This window comes from Dendrobates tinctorius, unplaced genomic scaffold, assembly GCF_039654945.1.
Source record: "Dendrobates tinctorius isolate UK_male_01 unplaced genomic scaffold, ASM3965494v1 ptg000003l, whole genome shotgun sequence".
In the NCBI taxonomy this organism is placed as follows: Eukaryota; Metazoa; Chordata; class Amphibia; order Anura; family Dendrobatidae; genus Dendrobates; species Dendrobates tinctorius.
In genome coordinates, this window is record NW_027361671.1 from 19552789 (window position 1) to 19568793 (window position 16005).

General features: G+C 48.8%; 1 protein-coding gene across 2 annotated transcripts in view; it reads left to right on the forward strand.

Annotated features, from left to right (window-relative positions):
• POLR3G (RNA polymerase III subunit G) overlaps nt 1-16005 on the forward strand; it is an 88340-nt gene that overhangs the window by 18008 nt on the left and 54327 nt on the right. For both annotated transcript variants that reach the window (XM_073587054.1, XM_073587140.1), the window contains exon 2: nt 5991-6109. In XM_073587054.1, coding sequence (XP_073443155.1) covers nt 5993-6109 — 117 coding nt within the window. In that variant the 5' untranslated portion in view covers nt 5991-5992. The remainder of the gene's footprint in view (nt 1-5990; nt 6110-16005) is intronic.

The following is a 16005-nucleotide window of genomic DNA, read 5'->3' on the forward strand; positions in this document are numbered from 1 at the left end:
TTTAGGTTATTGTACATTTGTTTTAAAGGGAATCTGTCACCCCTTTTTTTTTTTTTTTTTTTTTTTTTTTTTTTTTGAGATCATATAATGATATCATTCAATTGTGCGTCACATAAGGATTCTCTTAGTACTTTTTCTTCCTCCTGAACCCGCACCTTTCATGCATAAATACCTTTTTTTTTTTTTCCTTTTTTTTTTTTTTATATCGGTTCAGATGTATGTAAAACTGTCGTGGTCCGGTCCAATGGGCGGGGCTTATTCACCTGCTCCCCCCCCCCCCTCCCTGTCTTGCTCTACGCATTTCTTCTTGTATAGAGCAAGACAGGGAGGGGGGAGCAGGTGAATAAACCCCCGCCCATTGGACCAGACCGCGGCAGTTTACGTACATCTGAACGGATATAAAAAAAAGGTATTTATGCATGAGAGGTGCGGGGTCAGGGGGAAGCAAAAGTACTAAGAGAATCCTTATGTGACACACAATTGAATGATATTATATGATATCTCAAAAAGGGGTGACAGATTCCCTTTAAATGCAGTTTTATTGCTTATGTTGCTTTTTTTTTTTTTTTTTTTCCCCTCTTGTTTATTATTTTTTATTATAGCGCCATTAATTCCATGGTGCTGTACATGAGAAGGGGATTGCATACAAAGTTATAGATATAATTTACAGTAAACAAATTTGCAATGACAGACTGGTACAGAGGGGAGAGGACACTGTCCTTGCGGACTTAAATTCTACAGGATAATGTGGAGGAGACGAGATCGGCGGTACTGCAGCCGTGTTGGTGAGGCAGCAGAATGGTTATTGCAGGCTGTAAGCTTTCCTGACAAGATGGGTTTTCAGGTTCCATCTGAAGGTTCCGAGGGTGGTGCATAATCGGACGTGTTGAGGCGTGGAATTCCAGAGGATGGGGATGTTCGAGAGAAATCTTGGAGGCAGTTGTGTAAGGAACGAATAAGTGTGGAGGAGAGTAAGAGGTCTTGGGAGGATCGAAGATTATGTGAGGGAAGATATTGGGAGATTAGTTCAAAGATATAGGGAAGGGACAGGTTGCAGATTGCTTTGTCGGTCAGCATTAGTGGTTTGAACTGGATTCGTTGGGGAATTGGGAGCAAGTGGAGGGATTTGAAGAGGTGAGTAGCAAGGAGAGAGATGGATTAGTCGGGCAGCATAACTGAGGACCGACTGGAGTAGTGCAAGAGAGTTGGCTGGGAGGCAAAAAAGGAGGGTATTGCAGTAATCAAGGAGGGAGATGATGAGGGCATGTACAAGAATTTTAGTAGATTGAGGGCTGAGGAAAAGACAGATTCTGGAAAGACTTTTGAGTTGGAGGTAACAGGAGGTGGCAAGAGTTTGGACGTGTGGTTTGAAGGACAAGGCAGAGTCGAGAATTACTCCGAGGCAGCGGATTTCTGGTGTGGGAGAGAGCATGATGCTGTTTACCATAATAGATAGATCGGGTAGGGAAGATACATGAGATGGAGGAAAGATGATGAGTTTGGTATTGTCTACATTGAGTTTTAGGAAGTGAGAAGAGAAGGAGGATATGGCTGATAGACACTCTGGGATTCTGGACAGCAGAGAGGTGACATCTGGGCCAGAGAGGTAGATTTGAGTGTCGTCCGCATTCAGGTGGTACTGGAAGCTATGCGCCAAGGGTATAGATGGAAGAAAGTAGCGACTGCAACAGAGAGAGGGCGGGATGCGGAGGTAGTGTGGGAGTGGGAAATGCTTAATGTGTCGGTCAGAAAGGTAAGAGGCAATACAGGACAGAGCAAGGTCTTTGATGCCAAGGGAAGAAAGAATCTGTAGCTGTAGGCAGTGGTCAACTGTGTTGAAGGCAAAGAACAGGTCGAGAAGGAGGAGAATGGAGAACTGTCTATTAGCTTTGGCTGTAGGTCATTAGTAATTTTGGTCAGGGCTGTTTCGGTGGAGTGGTTGGGGCAGAAGCCAGATTGGAGGTTGTCAAGGAGAGAGTTAGATGAGAGGTGGGAGGAAAGTTGAGCATGGACATGCTGTTCAAGGAATTTGGAAGCAAATGGGAGCAGTGATATGGGGTGATAGCTGGGCATAACAGTTGGGTCAAGGTTTGTTTATTTTGAGGATGGGTGTGATGGTGGCATGTTTGAAGGCGGAGGGGAAGGTACCAGAAGATGGCAATAGGTTGAAGAGATGGGTTAGGGTGGAATAATGAGTGGGTTAGGGAGTAGGTGGGAAGGGATGGGGTCAAGTGCACAGGTGGTGAGGTGTGATTTTGAAAGGAGATGAGTAAGCTCTCCTTCACTGCTGTTGGAGAGGGAGGTTATTAGGGAAAGGCAGTGGTCTGGTATATGGAGTGGTTGGGGTGGTGGAACAGTAAAGGTTTGCCTTGTTTGGTCGATCTTTTTTTGTAGTAGGTGACAGTCCTCAGCAGAGATGAGGGGAGTTGAAGATGGCAGTAGTGGGCGGAGGAGAGAGTTGAATGTGCTGAACAGTTGTTTTGGGTTGTAGTATAAAGAAGATACATGGTTTGTGAAATAGGTCTGTTTAGCAGAGGTGAGGGCTAATTTGAAGGCAAGTGTACAGTCATGGCCAAAAGTTTTGAGAATGACACAAATATTATATTTTCACATGATCTGCTGCCCTCTGGTTTTTATGTTTGTCAGATGTTTTTATCACATACAGAAATATAATTGCAATCCTATTATGAGTAACAAAAGGTTATATTGACAGAATGAGTTAATGTAGCAAGTCAATATTTGCAGTGTTGACCCTTCTTCTTCAGGACCTCTGCAATTCTCCCTGGCATGCTCTCAATCAACTTTTGGATCAAATCCTGACTGATGGCAGTCCATTCTTGCAAAATCAATGCTTTTATTTTGTCTGAATTTGAAGGTTTTTGTTTGTCCACCCGTCTCTTGATGATTGACCACAACTTCTCAATGGGATTAAGATCTGGGGAGTTTCCAGGCCATGGTCCCAAAATCTCTGTTTTGTTCCCTGAGCCATTTAGTTATCACCTTTGCTTTATGGCAAGGTGCTCCATCATGTTGAAAAAGGCATTGTTGATCGCCAAACTGCTCTTGGACGGTTGGGAGAAGTTGCTCTCGGAGAACATTCTGGTACCATTCTTTATTCATGGCTGTGTTTTTAGGCAAGACTGAGAGAGAGCCCATTCCCTTGGCTGAGAAGCAACCCCACACATGAATGGTTTCAGGATGCTTGACAGTTGGCATGAGACAAGACTGGTGGTAGCGCTCACCTGGTCTTCTCCGAATAAGCCATTTTCCAGATGTCCCAAACAATCGAAAAGGGGATTCATCAGAGAAAATGACTTTACCCCAGTCCTCAGCAGTCCACTCCCTGTACCTCTTGCAGAATATCAGTCTGTCCATGATGTTTTTTCTGGAGAGAAGTGGCTTCTTTGCTGCCCTCCTTGAGACCAGGCCTTGCTCCAAGAGTCTCCGCCTCACAGTGCGTGCAGATGCACTCACACCTGCCTGCTGCCATTCCTGAGCAAGCTCTGCACTGCTGGTAGCCCGATCCCGCAGCTGAAACACTTTTAAGAGACGGTCCTGGCACTTGCTGGTCTTTCTTGGGCGCCCTGGAGCCTTTTTGGCAACAAGGGAACCTCTCTCCTTTAAGTTCTTGATGATGCGATAGATTGTTGACTGAGGTGCAATCTTTCTAGCTGTGATACTCTTCCCTGTTAGGCCATTTTTGTGCAGTGCAATGATGACTGCACGTGTTTCTTTAGAGATAACCATGGTTAACAGAAGAGAAACAATGATGCCAAGCACCAGCCTACTTTTAAAGTGTCCAGTGGTGTCATTCTTACTTAATCATGACAGATTGATCTCCAGCCCTGTCCTCATCAACACCCACACCTGTGTTAATGGAGCAATACTGAAACGATGTTAGCTGGTCCTTTTAAGGCAGGGCTGCAATGATGTTGAAATGTGTTTTGGGGGATAAAGTTCATTTTCTAGGCAAATATTGACTTTGCAAGTAATTGCTGTTAAGCTGATCACTCTTTATAACATTCTGTAGTATATGCAAATTGCCATTAGAAAAAATGAAGCAGTAGACTTTGTAAAAATTATTTGTGTCATTCTCAAAACTTTTGGCCATGACTGTAGCTTGTTTGAAAGCAGTGAAGTTGTCTGGCAGTCGTGTTTTCTTCTAATGCAGCTCCGTGACCCTGGATGACTGTCAGTTTTTTTTGCACTTTGCCATGCGTGAGAGGGGCGACTGAGTCAATGGCTGATGTGAGGGTGGCATCATGGAAAGCAGTGGCACTGTCCGTGTCATGTAGTGAAGATATGGAGGACAGAGGTAGATGAGTCTATGCATGTCTAGTTGTGCAAGGTTTCTGCGAGCATGTGCTAGTGGCTGGACATGGGGGGGCAGGTGAGGAGGATAGGGATGAGTAGGTGGTGGTCAGATAGGGGGAGAGGATGTTAGATTAGATAGACCTCATCTTCACCTGCCTCTGTTCCCTAATGTAAGTCCATCTGTGTGGGTGGCTGTGTAATAACGTGCAGGAGAGATATATGTCACCACGGAGCAGGCAGACCAACAGTAAAAGGGGAGGTTTATTTATGGGGGATAATACTGGTAAAACATACAGTATAACGGAGAAAATAATGTGATAGGAATATTTTGACAAAAGGAGAAATATACTAGGTTAAAACAGTGGAAAAAGTTATTCTCTGATGAGGCAAACTTATCAGTTCTCAGGGATCTTGATTGGAGAGATCCTCTGGTCCAACGTTGGAACCGAGGCACCAGCGGTGCTTGATATCCTCTGTCTCTGGGGTCCTTGAAATAGTCCAGCTGTAGTATGGGGGTTTACACGGGGGTCCAAGGGGTAGGAAGATGGCGCTATACCCCTGTGCTCAAGGTCCTTGCCTCTGCTACGACCGCGGTGTTTTCCCACCAGGATCAGGGACTCTGCTTCACACACACAATCTCACTCTGCGGGTCAGTGTCTCATTACTGATCGTCCCTTGGTCACAGGGGAGCGTTTCAGCATATGTTCCGGTCTCTCTGCTAGGGAGCGTCTTGTCGGGCTATGCGGTCTGTCGGTGGGGCAGGGTCTCCTCAAGGAGGGGAGTCAACAGTCTTCCTGGTGGTGCAGTGACAGGCCTCACATACTCACTGAACACCGCCTGTGTCCACGGTATCTGTCTCCAGCCGCTGCACCCGTCTGCTCTATGCTGCTGCGCAGGTGTCCTCCCACTTCTCTCTGCGCTGCTCTGCTGAAAGCACGCGCAATTCTCCCGCTCCCAGTCCTGACCTCTTCCTGTTCCTGATTGCAGTCCAGTCCCCTAACGCTTCCCCCCCCCCCGGGGAACCTAACGCCCGGCTCGATGGTTCCGGGCACAGAGCCAGGAAGGCAACTCCCCCTCGGCTCCTTCGGTGCTTCACCTTACTTCCCTTTTCCCACGGAAAACACATGCAAGCTTGGTCAGGCTTGTGTATGCGCGGGTGAATCAGGAAAATTAACTGTTAGCTGAACAACCATTTGGGCGACCCTTATCCAAGTTATATGGGCACCATTGGTGGTTTTTGGTGGCAAATTCAAGCAAAAAAAAAAACTGTGGTTATGCCAAACAGCAATGTATGAAGTAAAGTAGCTCCAATAAACCAGTATATCCTGAGAAGATTGAAACAAAAAACTTATCACATTATTTTTGCTGCAGTTTTGTCAGAACTGTGTTCCAGATTTCAATGACAATAGCCCATGTATTTAGATGTTGTCTTGGGCAGGGATGGTCCGCCTTACTGTGGGGTGGTTTTGTTATACAAATATGAACTGGAGACAGTGGATCTCTAGACATGAAGTTAATAAAGATGCCAGTCCTGCATGTGATTCTTTCTGCTGTATTGTTAGTTTTTTGCTTGTTTATATACTTCTAAAGTAGTAATATAATGACAATATTTTAAAAAGTTGTATAATTATAATCATCATTAATTTTACGTGTGTGGTTTGTTTTGTTTTTTACAGGTATGGCTGGTAAAGGAAGAGGGCGAGGGTCAAACTTTACATTTGACCTGCAAGCAATTGGCTTTTCAAGGGGTGATGCTCTTCCAGAGACTCAAGCACAACCCATGCCCCTTTACCCAGTAAGTGCTGCAGTAGTGCTGTTAATGCTATGGATTTTAAAGGCCTCATTCATTCAGTTTTTTGCATATGAGTGCTATTCACGATTTTCATGGATAGCACTTTCACCTATGATAGTCTGTGGGGCAATTCACATGTTCGATATTTTTATTTCTCTCTAATAACCCCCCCCCCCCCCCCCCCCCCCCACAACAGCACACAGGAGGATGTCATCTCATCCTAATATCGACAGGAAAGAGGTTAAATAGCCCTTCCCATCTCCATCACCCAGTGTTTTTCCTGTCCCTATAGGGATGAATAGGTCCTCCTCGGTGCTCTGTGCCAGCGGCAGACACTGGACATCTAACAAAACCAGGCAGCCGGAGATCGGTCTGTCTTACCCTCTCTCTCTCCGTGATGCTGTTCCTGGCTCCTCAGGACATAGTCTTTTCCCCAGTCTGCGCCTCCAGGTAAAGTCTGGGGGATTTTTGGGCAAGAGACCTATTTGACCTCTCCGGGTCCCTTCTCCACCTCCTGCTCCTACTGGCACGGACAGCTGTGATGTGAGGGAAGCGTGCTTCTGGCTACCCTCGGTGTAAACTGTGCGGTCCCGAGACTGTCACTTCCGGTTTTGTGTTCCAGGGTGGAACGCAGCGGGAAATTCAAACAGTGGACCCAGATTGACTCCACCGGAGGATACCACCAACTGGGGAAAGCGGGGGAAGAGCTCTTCTGATTGGAGTGAGGCACTGGTCCTGTGGCGCCCCTGAGGCTTCAGTCGCCACAGAGGTACTGCACCTTCTCCTAAGGTGTAGTGCCCCACCATCCAGGTAGGGTGGGAAATCCTGACCACACTCTACACCTGCATTCCACACACAGGATAGTTCAGTGGGGCCACCTAACAGCTTTAGGCTGGGGGTTAGCAGAGCACCCCTCGTGGAACCCTGCTTCGTAACACGAGATGTGCTGGGAGGTGGGTGGAGTAAGATGATACAAAAGAGTGGGAACAGTGAGGATTGGAGGTCAGTTGGTGTAGAGAGAGAGAAGAGAATAAGATGGATGTTTGAAGGACGTGCTGCAGCAGGTCCCAGTGATCTGGGCTGCTGGCACAGGGAAGGAAGAGAAAGGAACTGATAACCTTCCAGAAGAGAGAGAGAACAGATCGGAACGAAGGAGAATAGAAGGACGGTGGGAAGCAGGTTGAGAAAGAGAGAGAGAGAACCCTTCCAGTCCAGAGTGCAAAGGCCGGGGCCCGGTCCCCAAGGTTGATTGGATCTTTATGTCTGGCAACAGACACCGGAGGAGTAGTGAGCCACTAACGCCTTGCTCCCCTCATAGACTTGGGACACAACAGCACTTGGATAGTGAGCCGGGACGCAAAGTGGAGTCCCCGAAGCAGGCTACAGCTGTCTGTCATACAAGTAGAGACTAGGAACACCTAGAGATAGGTATTCCAGGGTAACTAAGTACTGGAGTGCTTCGCACCTAAAGGCGCATTGGAGGAGTCGTTCAGTAAGGTACATATTGGCGGAGTGTGGAAGGGAGAATCCTATCCTGCCTGGAGGTTGGCTGAGGCCCTGACCTGGAGAACACAGTGCGGAGGCAGGCAGTGGTGTGAACTGCAAACAGTGAGTAAAGCGTTGGAACCGCACACTCTGGTGTCCTCCAGTTATTCCAGCACTGCCACACTTGGGTACCTGTACCTACACCACCAGCGCCTCCACGCCAGCACTTCATCTACACTGCCCTGGGACTACAGCTCCGCCTGTGGGGAGCATTACCATCTATGCTGCACACACCATCAGTCCCAGTGGATCTGCCCGCAGCATCGGCCTAACACCACGCTTGCCGAACACCACAGGTGGCGTCACAAACTATCCCTATAAACTGTAATATAAGCATCCACCCTTTACATTGGGCACCCAGGGCCACGGACCGGGTCACCGCTGCTGTGACACATCCCCCTGGCGCCGGCCCGGTACAGAGTACCCCACAGCCCTGGGACAGAGGGCGACCCAATTTTGGCGTCACGAGCAGGTTGACGAGACCCGATGCCATCGGGTTCTGTGTGCCTTGGATTTAAAACTTTTGAAAATGTGCAAAAGACCAAATTTGATAGACTATGACATGAATCTTAAAAATGGCCGCGGGCGCAGAGAAGAAAGGTGTGAAGAGATGGGAGGTCCTAAGAAAAGACCGCGAAGAGTATTGGGCCTTCCCTGCCTGAATTACTATGTGACAGATGCATGGCCCACCCCCCGAGGGGTTCGTATACTGGCTTGGTATGGAGGCGCTGGAAGAAGACGCCGCCCCCGGAAGGAGGAGCAGAGGAAGCCAGTGGCGAGCAGAAGGGCGGAGCAAGGAGAACGCCATATTGCGACGCAAGGGAAGGAGGCCTGCGGAGCGCGGGGATGTGCAAACCCCCGGCGCCATGGCTGACGGCTCCAACCCTAAAACTGGCATGATGTGCCGGCAACTACAAGATGAGATTATTGACCTGACCACCCATCTGCAGCTAAGAAGGCAAGCGCTGGAGAGGCTGAGACGGCAACGAGCACCGGCAGGGCTTCCACCTGCGATACCCAGTTCACCAGTACCCGCTGCTACACCAGACTGCCCCCGGACGGCGCTGACCTACACCTCCACTCTGACCGTGCGGCTGAGCACCACCGGCCCGGAGAAGTTACCGGAGGACCCGGGAGTGGAAGCGGAGCTCCCGCTTGGACCTGACGCAGCTGTGCAGGTCCCCGCAGAGACCCCTGCGGATCTGGAGCCCTCACCCGCTCCCTCATCACCTGCACCGGAGCAGAGGCCGCACTACCAGGAGGCCTCAGGTATGTCCGACGCCCCTTCACCCGAGAAGGCCCGGGTTTGCCCCACCGTAGCCGTGGCTGTCCAGATTGTGTTAGACCTGGTCTGGGACCGGGAAGCCAGTCCCCGGGGGGAGACACCGGAGCCCCCAATGGTGGTACCACAGGCCCCAACAGGCAAAAGCAGGTCCCGGGAGGAGGGAGAAAATGAGGAGGCCCATTGCCGAGCTCTCATCAAACAGCTGGCAGCTGAGTACCGGGAGAGGGAGCAGTGGAGATTGGCTGTACTGGGCCCGGATCTGAAGAGAAAAGAGAGGACCCGAGCTGGGCATTACGGTTCTCAGGATGCCGCAGGATGGGGCCATGTGCTCAATGTTAATCACGAGCGGGGGTTTGGATTTATTGTAGACCCCAAGAGGATAAGTGACTTATTCTTTAACCGGAGGGACGTCGAATCCCACTTGCGCAAGGGACACCCCGATAGAAACCTGCAGCCTGGAGAGTATGTCACCTTTACCCGCCATAAGGGGCTCAGGGGATGGTACGCCTTGAGTGTATGCCGTATCCCTGCAGAGTTCGAGATGTATCTGCCACAGAAACCAGTCAATGCTCCTCCTACAGTTACCACCCAAGCTGCCCAGGTACCTGCTACCAGGATTCCAGCTACTCCAAAGTCGACTCCAACCCGGCAGCCTAAGAAGATCTCTGGTCTAACACCGCAGGAAGAGGACTATCTCAAAATAGTTAACGATTATCTCCAATATGGTGATGATTCTAGTACCAGAACCCCAGGAGAGGATCACCAGTAACCAAAGAAAAAGAAAAGAAACATATAAATCTCGTTAACCAGGAGGGTCATTTGCACCAGTTGTGCCTTTCCTACTTTTGTTATCATGTTGCCCAGTTTCTGATTGGCAGCGTTGTTTTGAAATAGTACTGTGGAGATCATAGACACTGATTGGTCCAAAACTTTGTAAATAGTTTGCACCCCTTTGGGTGCTCTCTCTTGGTTTTACATTGGGAACCCTTTGCGAAGATAATGTTTACACAAAGACACTTTGTGAAGATGATGTCTACCTCAAGGGACACTAAAAGAAATCCCGGCTGGGAGCAGTGTTCAGCACCTTACAAGAATTTGTGAATGTTTTATGATAAAGTATTTGATAATGTTGTGTCTTATGAAAAGTAAATATCTTTTATAGAATGTTTTGATACAGAGAATTAGAAAACTTGAATAAAGAATGTGAGAATTGAATAAAGTGACAGGCCAAGTGCAGATGGTCAATGTCTTGCGTCCAGTAGAAAGAGAATAACAGAGAAAGAGAATAATTGATAGAAACGTAATAAAGATGTGTTGAGTATAGTACTTTGAAGTCAGAATTGCACTTGAGTAACCTTTTTGATACTAAGATAGGAAGTTAGCCTGTTTGTAACGTTTAAGAAATGTACCTCCTACATTAGGAAGATTAGATAAGTATTGTTAAACAGCATTTAAAAATTTGTGTGTTCCTGTATTATACTTTTGTTGTCTTGCAGCCCGCGGATGTGCTGTGTTTAACGGGGGGGTATGTGGCACCCCTGAGGCTTCAGTCGCCACAGTGGTACTGCACCTTCTCCTAAGGTGTAGTGCCCCACCATCCAGGTAGGGTGGGAAATCCTGACCACACTCCACACCTGCATTCCACACACAGGATAGTTCAGTGGGGCCTTCTAACAGCTTTAGGCTGGGGGTTAGCAGAGCACCCCTCGTGGAACCCTGCTTCGTAACACGAGATGTGCTGGGAGGCGGGTGGAGTAAGATGATACAAAAGAGTGGGAACAGTGAGGATTGGAGGTCAGTTGGTGTAGAGAGAGGAGAGAATAAGATGGATGTTTGAAGGACGTGCTGCAGCAGGTCCCAGTGATCTGGGCTGCTGTCACGGGGAAGGAAGAGAAAGGAACTGACAACCTAACCTTCCAGAAGAGAGAGAACAGATCGGAACGAAGGAGAATAGAAGGACGGTGGGAAGCAGGTTGAGAAAGAGAGAACCCTTCCAGTCCAGAGCGCAAAGGCCGGGGCCCGGTCCCCGAGGTTGATTGGATCTTTATGTCCGGCAACAGACACCGGAGGAGTAGTGAGCCACTAATGCCTTGCTCCCCTCATAGACTTGGGACACAACAGCACTTGGATAGTGAGCCGGGACGCAAAGTGGAGTCCCCGAAGCAGGCTACAGCTGTCTGTCATACAAGTAGAGACTAGGAACACCTAGAGATAGGTATTCCAGGGTAACTAAGTACTGGATTGCTTCGCACCTAAAGGCACATTGGAGGAGTCGTTCAGTAAGGTACATAATGGCGGAGTGTGGAAGGGAGAATCCTATCCTGCCTGGAGGTTGACTGAGGCCCTGACCTGGAGAACACAGTGCGGAGGCAGGCAGTGGTGTGAACTGCAAACAGTGAGTAAAGCTTTGGAACCGCACACTCTGGTGTCCTCCAGTTATTCCAGCACTGCCACACTTGGGTACCTGTACCTACACCACCGGCGCCTCCACGCCAGCACTTTATCTACACTGCCCTGGGACTAGAGCTCCGCCTGTGGGGAGCTTTACCATCTATGCTGCACACACCATCAGTCCCAGTGGATCTGCCCGCAGCATTGGCCTAACACCACACTTGCCGAGCACCACAGGTGGCGTCATGAACTATCCCTATAAACTGTAATATAAGCATCCACCCTTTACATTGGGCGCCCAGGGCCACGGACCGGGTCACCGCTGCTGTGACACATCCCCCTGGCACTGGCCCGGTACCGAGTGCCCCACAGCCCTGGGACGGAGGGTGACCCAGTCCGGTCGCCCTATTTAAGGAGCCCCAGTCAGAAGGTCAAGTAAGATAGGACAAACTGTGGGTAGCATGGAGTCTGATCCTTCCCGCTCTGTCTGTGGGGCCCAGCGCTGTTCCGATCCCCGTAAGTATACTGGCATTGGGTCTCCTCCATGGTGCAGGTAAAGATACTGAAATCCTTTCTACCTTCTGTCTTTCAGGGGTACAAGGATCCTGCACCAAGGAGTAAATCCAAAGTCACTTGCCGCAAATGTGCATTATGTGCCAAAAGACTCTCCTTCTCATATGGGAAATCATTGTCAGGAGTGTATTGAGAAAGTTTTGAAGGAGGGACAGCCTTCCTTAAGGGAAGACATTAAAGGGATTGTACGTCAGGAGGTAAAAACTTCCCTGGCATCCTTCTCCCAGCTAATACCGGCCCCTAGTGCTCCTCCAGCAGCAAAAAAGAGGAAGATTCAGCAGGAAGAGCATTCAGACTGCCAGGAGTCCATGCTGGAGGAATTGCAGGAAGAACGCGAGCGGAGTTCCAACCCAGATATACAGGAAAAGAGGTACTACTTTTCCGCAGTGAACATGGAGAAACTCCTCACAGTGGTAAGAACCATGAAAGTGGAAGAAGAAAGACCAACTCGTACAGTACAAGAGGAAATGTTCAGAGGCCTCCGATTAAAAAAGCTGTTTTTCCTGATACATAAGAATATCCGAGAGCTGGTGCTGAAGAGTTGGAAACTCCAGAGAAGAGACTGAGCTCTTCCTCAGAGTTAAAGCATAGATTCCTAGTGGATGACGGGACTGCTGAATGCTGGTCCGAAGTGCCCAAGGTAGACGTTCAGGTTACCCAGGCAGCCAAGAAAACTACCTTGCCGTTTGAGGATTCATTTCAGTTGGAAGATTCTCTAGAGTGCAAGATGGAGGGCCTCCTCAGTAAATCCTGGGAAACATCAGCAGCCTTGCTAAATACAAATGCGGTCTCTATATCGGTCGCTAGATCAATGTCTCACTGGTTGGGGCAGCTGGAAGAACACCTGGCAACAGGGACCCCCAGAGAAGAGATCCACGCCTCACTTCCCCTTCTCCCTTCCTGGCAGACACCTCGGCGAAGTCCATCAGAGTGGCGGCTAGATTAGTGGCACTGTCCAACTCAGTGAGAGGAGCTCTGTGGCTGAGATCATGGAGCGGGGACGTAGCACCTAAGAGCAAGCTATGGTCCATTCCCTTTAAGGGGAACTATATGTTCGGGCCTGCATTGGATGATTTATTGGAGAAGGTTTTGAACAAGAGGTCGCTACCGGAGCCAAAGAGCGCCAAAAAGAGGTCCTTTCCGCCTCCTCAGGACTAATCTTCCCAGTACAGAGGAAAAGGAAAGACAGGTAAACGGAGCTACCCTAATGGAGATCGGGGCAGGAAACTTTTTCTCTCCCAGGGCCATCGTCAGAGTAAACCATGACGCTCAAAGAAGAGTAGGAGGTCGCATTTTTCACTTCTTTCCAAAATGGCGGAACATATCCACCAACACATGGGTCCTAGGATCCATCCAGAAAGGGGTGAGGATAGAATTTACCTCCTACCCTCTACAGCGAGTAAGAGTTGCGCAACTCTCTGCTCAAGCACTCCAAAGCGCCCTGAAGTCAGGCCTCAGAAACTTATTAGCTTCAGGGGCAATTTGACTAGTCCAGGAGATGGAGAAGAACAGGGGTCACTACTCTAGGCTTTACTTAATAAGACAACCAAACGGATCCCACAGGATTATAATAAATTTGAAGCCTCTAACCAATATATCTGTTACAGGAGCTTCAAGATGGAGTGTGTCAAACTGGCTGTTCCCCTGATAGGAAAAAGCTTTGCCATGGCAACAATCGATCTGCAAGGATGCATATTATGTCCTGATTCATCCCAACCATCGGAAGTTCCTGAGATTCGCAGTTGCCCAAGGAGAATGGATAATTCATTACCAATTCAATGTACTCCCATTCGGATTATCGTTGGCACCCCGAATTTTCACAAATTATGGCAGAAGCAATGGTTCAGATCAGAGGTCAGCAGATTTTCTGCTGGTAGCACCATCAGTATGGGCATTACAGCAGAACATATAGACAGCTTCTCAGATTCTGATATCACTGGGATGGTTAGTAAATCAACAGAAATCAGATATCACTCCCTCCACAAAGAAGACCTTCTTAGGAGTCCTCCTGGATTCTCAGACACAAACATCCTTCTTGCCCAAAGAAAAACATCCATCTGAGGGCAAAGATGAACATCCTGTGGAGCAGAAGATTAGTGTCCATGGGATGTGCCATGTCAGTCCTCAGCTCCATGACATCTTGTATCCAGTCAGTAGCCTGTGCCCAGGCACACACCAGAGACCTGCAGAGTTATATACTAGCAGAGTGGGACAGTTCCCCCGATCACTGGACAAGAAGGTGCCAATACCAGCCCGGATACGAATTTCGTTGTCTTGGTGGGACAACCCAAAGAAACTGAACAACGGCGTTCCTTGGGTCCAGTCCCCGCTAGTCATCATAAAGGTAGATGCCAGCAAGAGTGGATGGGGGGGCCGTAGTCTCCCAGATATCATTCCAAGGTTTTTGGTCAGCCAAAGTCAGCAGTCTTCGAACTTCAGAGAGTTGAAGTCGGTGGAAGAGACCTTCAGGGCAGCTATTTTGATGGTCTGAGATACCCACGTGAGTCTACTCGGACAATGTAACCATGATCTCACACCTCCGTCACCAGGGAAGTTCGAAGTACAAGGATCTAAAAGGCCATCTCGGCAAGAATATTCTCTTGGGCCGAAAAATATCTTCTTTCTGTGTCAGCCCTTCACATAAAGGAAACAGACAACAAGCAAGTCGACTTCCTGAGCACAAGGGATATCCACCTAGGGGAGTGGAGTCTCAATCCAGAAGTATTCCAGATGATGACCGAAAGATGGGGTTATCCAGAGGTCGATCTATTTTCGGGATCATAGCCAGCCTATGTGTAGACAGTCCTCTAATCCTTCCACCAATCACGGATCTCCTACACCAGTGGCCAGTCTATCACCCAGACATAGAGCACCTAGTGGCATGGTTTCTGAGTTCTTGATTCTGAAGACCAAAGTTCTCTCTGAGAGAGTCATCAACACGCTACAAAAAAGTAGAAAGGCGGTGACAAACGCCATATACCAAAAGACCTAGAGGACGTTTGTGTCATGCTGTGTTTCAGAACTGCCGGATCTCCGACAGGCCAATATAGCCCAGATCCTAGATTTTCTGCAGGAAGGTCTGGCGAAAGGACTTAGATCCAGTACCATTAAAGTACAGGTGGCAGCGTTGAGCTCATACTTTTGACCAGGCCCTTGCTGAACACCGATGGGTAAGACTATTCATGACAGTGACTACACGACTTCGTCATAGATCAGTCTGGTCCCCGCTTGGGACCTTAAAGGAATAACACTTCCACCGTTTGAGTCCCTACAGGTGATAATGTTGGACAGGCTGTCCTGGAAGACCGTGTTCCTGGTAGCAATCACAATGGCCAGGCGAGTGGGGGAGTTACAGGCTCTCTCCATAGGAGAGCCCTACCTGATATTGGAAGACCGGCTGGTGTTCCGTCTGGACCCCTCCTTTCTACCAAAAGTGGTTACAGGACTCCATAAGAATCAGGACATAACACCTTTTTGCCAGAACCCAAAGAGGAGTAAAGAAGATGAGTTCCATTCTCTTGACATAAGGAGAGTGGTCTTGCATTTTCTCCACACAACCAAAGAATGGAGAAGTTCACAGCTCATTCCACCAGACCAGTAGCGGTTTCATAGGCGGAAAAAGCCAGCGACTCCATTGACCAGATATGCAGAGCCGCTACCTGGTCATCTGTCCACACCTTTTGTCAGACATTATAGACTTGATTTAATATCCATCAAGGATCTATCATTTAGGAGAAAGATTCTCCAGGCAGTTGTCCCTCCCTAAAACATTAGTCTTTAGTATTCCTCCTGTGTGCTGTGGTTGGGGGTTATTAGAGAAAATGGAATTGGGCTTACCGGTAATTCGGTTTCTAATAACCTACCAAGACAGCACGGGTAACACGTTGCGTTCGGTGCAGGTTTGCCGCACCGTCAAAACGAAGCATGCTGAGGCATCCGCATACACTGGCACGGCCTGCATACCTAATGCTAAAGATTGGGTTCGCAGGCCGCATGCCGATGGAGGCGGAGCTGACCGGAGGAGGTGCGGCTGTGGGTGGAGCTTCACTGAAGAAGTCTGCAACCTGCCGCAGCTCGTCCATACGCAAATGAGAAACCGGCCTAA